We start from the raw sequence: 8,978 nt of genomic DNA, 5'->3' as shown, positions 1-8,978 counted from the left end.
CTCCAATCCTCTGATCCCCCTAAGGTCCCTCTCTATCCCCGCTGATCCCTTTGCCGTGAGTGGGCCCCTCTGAGTGTGGGAACCTCTCCCCTTCCCCAGCCCCCCGCAGGGTACCGTCACACCTCCACCTTTCTTTCCTCTGTCCTTCCCTCCCACATCCTACCTGGTCATGCAGGGATTCCTCCCATCCCCTTAGGTGTCTGAGGACCACTACCAGCACCTAGTAGGTGCCCTAGTTGTGAGGAGATGCGAACTCCACATCCTCCTACTCCACCATCTTGACTCTGCTCCACAATTCACTTTTTTTTTAATTTAAGGTCTTCATTGTATTTATTACTTTTTCCATTCAGCACCGTTAAGATCTACCCACGATCTGAGTATTTTGTAACTTCCTGTGATCTCCTTTTGAACTGAAGACTTAAAAAGTGAATATTATTTGGTTCCAAAGCTTCCGCTTTTTAAAACTGTATTTTTTTACATCTTTATTGGAATATAAATGCTTTACAATGGTGTGTTAGTTTCTGCTTTATAACAAAGTGAATCAGCTATACATATACATATATCCCCATATATTCTCCCTCTTGCCACAATTCACTTTTAATTATGCCTTTTTTGTTTTTTGTTTTTGGTCCAGAAAATGCTACATTAAACTGTCATCACTGCTTTCCCTTGAGTTGCCACTAATCAGATTCTCTTTCCCTGATTCTGCTTGCTCTGGGGAATCAGCAACCCAACTTTCCCATATGGAAAATGTTCAGCAGGATCAGTAAGACTGGAGAAGCCTCCAGATGTTGTCTCTAAGTTCCCAGTTTGAGGGTCCACCCCTCAATATAGGACAAAATGGCCAAGTTGAATGAGTATCTTCTAAGAATCAGGAGTCCTGGCTCTAAGGCTTTGCTGTGGCCTTGGGCAGGCCATCTTGTATCTCCAGGCCTCAGATTTCTCATCTGTCAATGGAGTCTAGGGTTCCTTCCACCTCTCTCAATCTGGGACTCTCTGACCACACTCACAGCTGCCTGCATCTGTACACAATGTGGGTACACACGGTGATGGGTGGGGCTGGCATCCAGTCTGACTTGAGCATCCGGGGCTGGCCAGCCAGGGCTGGGAGAAGGGGTGCTACCTGTCGGTGCCTCACCAGCCACCTGAGACCTCTCTGCAGCATGATGTCCCGCTGACATGTGCCAACTGAACCTCTTTACAAAGGCAAGCCTTCCTCCTGGTAGATGAGCACTGGCCTGAGGCTCAGACTCAGCCAATCAGAGCCTGTGTTGGTCCCCTGAGGGGCAGAGAGAGGATGGCAGCCAGGGCATCCCAAGTCCCTCTCCCACTGCCAGGCAAAGCAGTGGGGAGCAGAACTAGAAGGGACATTAGGCAATCACAGGTTAGTAAGTTACAAATGCATTTGATTTCAGGAGCTGCCAGATGCATTTTTGTTTGTGTGAACCATGTACCTGGAACAACTGAATCAATCTCAGAATGTTTTGCAAGCCAGGGTCACCAGGGTCACAAACAATGACCAGGAACCAGAGTGGATATCCTCAATCTCTGCGTGTGAGGACAGATGGCCCTGATACCTCACCCCAGTTCTTAACTGTGTCTTGTTTCAGGAACCAGTTCATTTCTCCATCCAACGAATATTAATTAAGTACATATTGTGTGCCAGGGACTGTTCCAGACTTTGGGGATACAGTAGTGAATAAAACAGATAAAGTCGATGACCTCATGGGGCTTACATCCTAGTTGGTAATAACAAGTAACATTAATTGTTGTGCTTTCTGTACCCAGGCACTGTTCTGTTTCTCTGTTTTATCGCCTTTTTAAAAATTATTTTATTTATTTAATTTATTTTATTTTTGCCTGCGTCGGGTCTTCGTTGCTGCATGCGGGCTTTCTCCAGTTGTGGCCAGTGGGGGCTACTCTTCGTTGCAGTGCACGGGCTTCTCATTGCGGTGGCTTCTCTTGTTGCAGAGCACGGGCTCTAGGCACGCAGGCTCAGTAGTTGTGGCTTGCGGGCTCTAGAGCGCAGGCTCAGTAGTTGTGGCGCACAGGCTTAGTTGCTCTGCAGCATGTGGGATCTTCCCAGACCAGGGCTTGAACCCGTGTCCCCTGCATTGGCAGGTGGATTCTTAACCACTGCGCCACCAGGGAAGCCCTGTTTTATCGCTTTTAATACTTATGCTATCTCATAAATAGTCCAAACTAAAATTTCACCAATTGTTCCTAAACCATCCTTCAGAGCATTTTCCCCTGGATCCAGAATCCAATTTAAGATCATATATTTCTTTAATCTGGAACAGTTTTTCAGCCTTTCCTTGACAGACACATTCTTAACATACCACACACATATACCAGATACACACAGGAATGATCGCCCATTCTTTCAATCTTGCTGTAGGAGACTCTTGTTACTACCAGCTAGTGAACGGTAGGTGGCGTTAGACACAGCGCATAACCCTATATAACCAACCGTCTCACAGAAATCAGAGGTATGCATTATTACTGTCCGCATTTTACATGTAGGGAAACTGAAGCACAGAACAGTTAAAGTAAGCTGTCCAAAGTTGCACAGCTAGTAGAAGGCTATGTGCTGTGTATTTTTATTATAGTTATAATACTTAACCTTTTATGTGTACAAAGATGTTTACAGGTTACAGGTGGGACATCAGGCAGTCCTATGGAGAAGGCAAGGTGGTGCCCTAGGTGGAGGCCCCTCCGAGGGGCTGGCTGAACTCAGAGTCGTGTCCTGCAGAACTCAGCCTACTCCAGGCCAGGCAGCGGGGCAGCCCAGCTAAGGAGCACAGGGCACGTGTGAGAAGACAGTGCACTTGCAGGAGGTAGGGGGGAACTCCATGGCTTTGGAGACATCATGCTCTGGGATTCTGATTTGGCAGCCTCTTAGGTTAACAATAACCATCCTGAAGGGCTCTTTGAAGATTAATGAGAAAATGCCAGTTAAGTGCCCAGCTCAGAGTAGGTGCCTAAAAATGTGAATGTCCCTCTGTTCCCTTCCCCATATCCCTCCTGACCTCATCATTTCTCTCTTTTTTTTTTTATAGTCATCTCTAGATGAAACACATATGGATTATTCTTTGTTTGGTGGATTATTTCTAGCAAATGTTCCATTTCAGGTTGACTCCCCTGCCACTCAGGATGTATCAGGACAAGTCAGGATGAACTCAAGTAAACACTAGCCACTTTTAATATTTAATAAAACCATCTATTATTAGAAAGGTAATTTGCTATTGCTTTGAGAAAGTAAATTCCAATGCACTTCAGACCTAGGGTTTAACAGCATTTTGCTTTTGCCGTTTAAGATTATTTATATACGTTTCCTCCATTAGCAGAGCTACGTGAGGGCCAATTATAATGCCTTTTATAAAATTCAAAACATGTTTTTCATGTATTATAATTATTTTCTCCTATATCATCTCACCTGCAAGTATATCTGTCAAGATACTTAAAAATTGGTTCACGCTCTTAAATGAACTTGCTGTGGCTTGATCTTGGTATCTGTTACATGGACAGGATAGCTGCCATCATGGATGTGGCTTGAGCAGAGTCATCTAAATCTGACTCAACATAGCCCAGTAGTCAGCTGATTATTTGTTTCAAATATATAAATCCTTTTGCATACAGCTAATGGCAAAGAGTAGAGGCTTGCCTCAGCAAGGAACACACAAAGCCACCAGGCTGAGTTTGGTGTCAGGAATTCCTTTTAAGAAACAGACGGGGCACTTCCCTGGTGGCACAGAGGTTAAGAATCCACCTGCCAATGCAGGAGACACGGGTTCGAGCCCTGGTCCGAGAAGATCCCACATGCCGCGGAGCAACTAAGCCCGTGTGCTACAACTACTGAGCCTGTGCTCTAGAGCCCGTGAGCCACAACTACTGAGCCCGCTCGCCTAGAGCCTGTGCTCTGCAACAAGGGAAGCCACTGCAATGAGAAGCCTGCGCACCGCAACAAAGAGTAGCCCCTGCTCGCCGCAACTAGAGAAAGCCTGTGTGCAGCAACGAAGACCCAACACAGCCAAAAATAAATAATAAATAAATAAATAAATTTTTTTAAAAAAGAAAAAGAAACAGAGGGGAGTACACCTGAAACTAACACAACATTGTAAATCAACTATACTCCAATAAAATTTTTTTTAAAAAAAGGTTACACACAGCATGATTCTATCTGACCTCATCATTTCAACCCAGCAAGTATCAAGGCCATCACTGTGCCAGCATGAAAAATATAATAGTTGAAATAAGGAGCACATTATATACATATATATATATATCTACACACATATATATATAATAGCTGAAATGAGAGCATAATAGGTGGAATATAGCTAAAACATGAATTAGAAAATAGGAAGAGCAAATTAAAGAACTCTTTAAAAAACAGAAAATATAAAATAAAGCTACAAGATATGGATAAGAAAAGTATTAACACTCAGTTAACTAGAGTTCAGGGAGAAAAAGACACACACACAAATTGAGAGGAAGAACCATTTGAATAAATCGTGGAGATCAATCTCCCAGGATTGAAGGGAGGCCAGAGTGGCTGGACCAGCACAAGTAAAGAGAAAAGGGAGACAATCTTTGCAGGGTATTACAGGCCCTGTTGAAGAGTTGTCAGGTTGGTTGGTTTTGTTGTGTGTGGGGGAGGGGGACTTGCATTTTTTTATTACGTTATAATTGACGTATAATACAATCCACCCTTTGTTCTGGGGGCCAAACATGGCCAGGACATTATAAGAAAGAAAAATTACAGGACAAGATCTCTCATGAACACAGATACGAAAATCCCAAGATAATCCAATTATTTATTAAAATGATCATAACCATGAGGTCATTTTTTCCAGGGAAAATACAGGTTGATTTAAAATAAGAAAATCAATCAATATAGTTCACCAAATTAACAGAATAATGGAGGAAAACTACACGATCACTTCAATACATAAGGAAAAAGCATTTAGTAAAATTTAATTCGGTATTTGATAAAGATACTCCAAAAACTAAGGAAAAAAAAAATCCCTAGAGCTAACATTACAATTCATAGTGAAATATATAGACTCTTTTCAGAAAATAGTAACAAAGCTTTTGAAAGTTGAGAAGATTAATTTGCAATAGTAGGAATTCCTTGAATATCATGAAATAAGTATTGTGTCTGTAGCCAAATTTCTAAGAGTCTCCCTTCACTTAGTCTCAGACTCCAGTGTGAATCATTTTTTGTCGCCTGAAAGAAGACGGGTGATGGAGGCAGAGGGCTGCTCTAAGGCACCTGCCTCACAAAATGTAGTCTATACTGGAGGAATGGGAGGAGTGCTGATAGGAGGATGACCTTTCCCAGGCCTCCCTAGAGATTTGTCTCCCTATGTAGAGGAAGATGTGGCTGCAACTTTTCTGAAATATTTCTGAGAGGTGTTTCTTGAACTTCTCGCCCATGAACGCATAGATAATAGGGTTCACACAGCAGTGGATGAAGGAAATGGTTTCTGTGACAAGGGTGGCACAGATCAACCGCTGGCTCATGACGCATCCATCCAAGATGTGCATGCTGTGCAGGGAAGTAAGGAAGAGTACTACATTGAACGGAACCCAGAAGAGTAAAGAGACAACCACCACAATGAGAACGAGCTTGATGGCCTTGGTCTTGTTGTGGTTCTGGCAACTCTTCAGCTGGTGCAGGATGCTAATGTAGCAGAACATAAGGATGGTGAATGGGATCAACAGGCCTAAGATATTCATTTCAAAGTGGATGAAGATCTTCCACTTCAGCGTCTCTTGATTGTAATACAAATAACACTGTAGAACACCATCTTCAGAGGCCTCTTGGTAAAATACTAGTAATGGGCTGGTGGCCACGAGGGCAATCAGCCACACCACCAGACTCAGGGCTATGCCCATTCTGGTTGTCCTCACTTTCATGGCGTATACAGCACGGACAACTGCCAGGTACCTGTCCACACTCATGAGGGTGATAAAGAACATGCTGCTAAAGAAGCCAATGTAATAAAAGCCAGAGACCACCTTGCACATTACAGTCCCAAACACCCACTGGTCCAGCTGATAGTGGGTCTGAAAGGGGAAGGAGAAGACAAAAAGCAAGTCAGACACTGCCAGGTTCAAGAGGTATATATCTGTGATGCTCCTCAGCTTCTTGCAGGTGACAAGGACCAGGATGACCAGGCTGTTTCCCAGAAGACCAAATACAAACAGGAGGCAGTAAAAGATGGCAAGAAGCAACTTGCTATCTCTTTGGATAAGTTCCCCATCACAGGGGCTTGAGATGATATCAGGATAGTAGTAGTCAGTTATTGTCACATTGGGCTCAAGTGTATAATCCATCAAGGCAGGAAGACTTGGCCACAGAGGCACCTAAGAGAGATTCATTTAACAATATTTTTATTTAAAAGTATGGATTGAATTGTGCCTCCTGCCCCTTCCAAGTTCATGTGTTGAAGCCCTAAAGTCCTGTTATGGTCTAACTGTGTCCTTCCAAAATTTGTATGTTGAAACCCTACCCCCATTGTGATGGTATTAGGAGGTGGAGCCTTTGCAAAGTGATTGGATTAGGTGAGGTCATAAGGGTGGAGCCCTCATGAATGGGATGAGTGCCCTTATAAGAATCACAGGAGAGCTTGCTTCCTCTCTCTGCTCTAGGGTTTGTGAGGATACAATGGGAATTTGGTAGTTTGCAATCTGGAAGAGGGCTCTCACCAGAACCTGACTGTTCTGGTACCTTCATCTTGGACTTCCCAGACTCTAGAACTGTGAGAAATAAATTTGTTGTTTGTCAGCCACCCAGTCTATGGTATTCTTTATAGGAGCCCAAACTGACCAAGACACTCCCAATGTCACTATATTTGGAGACAGGCCATTAAGGAGGTAATTTAGGTTAAATGAGATCATCAGATGGGGCCCTAATCCAATCGGACTGGTGTCCTTGTAAGATGAGGACAAAGTGTGAAGGCAGCCCAGGAGGCTCTCACCAGAAATCCAATTTGTCAGCACCTTGCTCTTGGACTTCTAGCCTCCAGAACTGTGAGAAAATAAATTCCTGTCACTTAAGCCACCCAGCCTGTGACGTTTTGTGATGGCAGCTTAAACAGACTAATACAGGGGCTACATGCGACCTCTCTGCCTTTTCTACCCAAATTTTCAAATTTTCTGTAAACTTAAAACTTCTCTAAAAAGTAAAGCTTATTAGCATTTTTTAAAAGCTGAAATCTGCCTGGGCTGACTAATACAGAGGGGTTGTGTGGGACAAGAAAAGCCAAAATTCGCAAAGAAAACTTAAATACCTATTTTAAAATAGTTCTACCCCTCAGAATTAGCAACTGCTAGCATACTGCCATATTTGCTTTTGATTCTTTTCCTTTTCCTCCCTTCCTTCCTTCTGCAATAGAGATTAAGTGAAAGGAAGACTCAACATTTAAAACATGATCATTCTCTTATATTCAGGAAAGACGCATACGCCCTTTTTGGCCAACTGCAGCAATGGCAAAGTTCAGCCACTTTTCATGTGCTTCAACGGCGACTCGAATCAACCTCTTGAAATCCCTTTCCTGCAATTCTGCCTTGTTTTCAAGCCCTTTTTGATGACTTTCCTCAAGACATTTTTTGACAATAGGTATCATTTACAACCCTGCAGGTTTGTGAGTTGCAGTACCCCTACCTCCATTTTTAAACTTGCTTTTGTAGGAGCTGGCCCCAAAACAGCAGGATTGCTGCAAGCCCTAATCTGATTCCGGGGGCAAGCTGAGCCTTTGGTCAACTCGTCTTCCTGATTGGAAATTAGAGTGACATGTGCCTGTCCAAACACCTAGGGCTTGTCTCTCATTGGTTCCCCCCATTCCCCTTCATCCTCCAGACAAATTCCAAACTGTTTGAAACAGGATGTTGAAGGTGCGCATTCCCCAAGTGGGGAGACTGTTAGGAAAGAGGCCCGTGGGGAGAACGCGAGCACCAGGAAATGAGGAGATGAGGCGACTTTTCCACACTCTTCCCGATCAAACGATGTACCATCCTCTGGGTGTCCCATGCATGTTTCAGCGGTAGGACGGTTCCCCTGCACCTGGAGTTTTAGGACCCATGGAATGGGGGGCAGGCAGTATTACTCTTAAGTGGCTACATTTGCTGACCCATCCTCACCAATTCTCTCAGCCCCACCAGTGTCCAGCCTTAGGTCTCATCCAGCTGTGGTTTTAGTGTGGTCAATCCCGGTTGCATCGCACTCCCTGAACGTATTTTGTAAGTATTTATCTGTCTCTCACTGTGTTTGATTTTTTTTTTTAATTTTCTTTATAATGGGGTATAGCTGATTTTCAATGCTCTGTTTCTTGCTGCTGTACATCCACTTGGTTCACTTACAGAGAGACATTAATAAATTCGTTTTCAGAAAAACGAACAAACAAACAAAAACATGATCATTCTCCTCAAACTGATATTTACATTCAAGGCAATTTCAACCTAGACTTATTATTTTTCCAAGGCATTTGATTATTGAACATTCATACATCCCTATCCACTATGCCACATTTCTATAATTTGAAATGCGAAGCAAGTTAGCCATTTTAAAAATACTAATTTCACTATGTACGCAAAATAGATTTTAAAACAGTTTCTGAAGTACGGAGGTGGGTCTCTTTTTTATGTGGCCAGCAACTTTCAAAACAACAGTCTCCCCTCCTACACCTTCCTCCCTACTTGTCTTTTACAGTTATTTTTCAAAACAATTTCCATTTCATGGTCCTTCTCTTCTGCTCTCCTAAGATCCTGGACTATGAGGAGGTCTTCAACTCATTTTCTTCCCCAGATCCTTCCTACTGATGCCCACTCCACAGTTCCCCCGTGCTCTTTTATCATTAAAATCTGTGGAAAGTATTAGCAAGCTCTACCATTTATCACAGTGGACCAGGAATTTTAGATGCATCACCTCATTTATTCCTCTTGAATCCCTATGAAGCAGGCACTAATATCTC

At 43.2% G+C, this 8,978-nt stretch overlaps 1 protein-coding gene across 1 annotated transcript; it reads right to left on the bottom strand.

Moving 5' to 3' along the window:
* Positions 1-5,280: 5,280 nt before the first annotated feature.
* CCR8 (C-C motif chemokine receptor 8) lies at positions 5,281-6,342 on the bottom strand. The gene has a single exon (XM_068559251.1). It carries the CDS (start codon positions 6,340-6,342, stop codon positions 5,281-5,283), a length of 1,062 nt encoding a protein of 353 aa, XP_068415352.1.
* Between the last annotated feature and the right edge of the window lie 2,636 nt (positions 6,343-8,978).

This window comes from Eschrichtius robustus, chromosome 12, assembly GCF_028021215.1.
Source record: "Eschrichtius robustus isolate mEscRob2 chromosome 12, mEscRob2.pri, whole genome shotgun sequence".
NCBI classification, from domain to species: Eukaryota; Metazoa; Chordata; class Mammalia; order Artiodactyla; family Eschrichtiidae; genus Eschrichtius; species Eschrichtius robustus.
The sequence above is the reverse complement of the archived record's forward strand: the minus strand, read 5'-3'. Positions and strand labels throughout refer to the sequence as shown.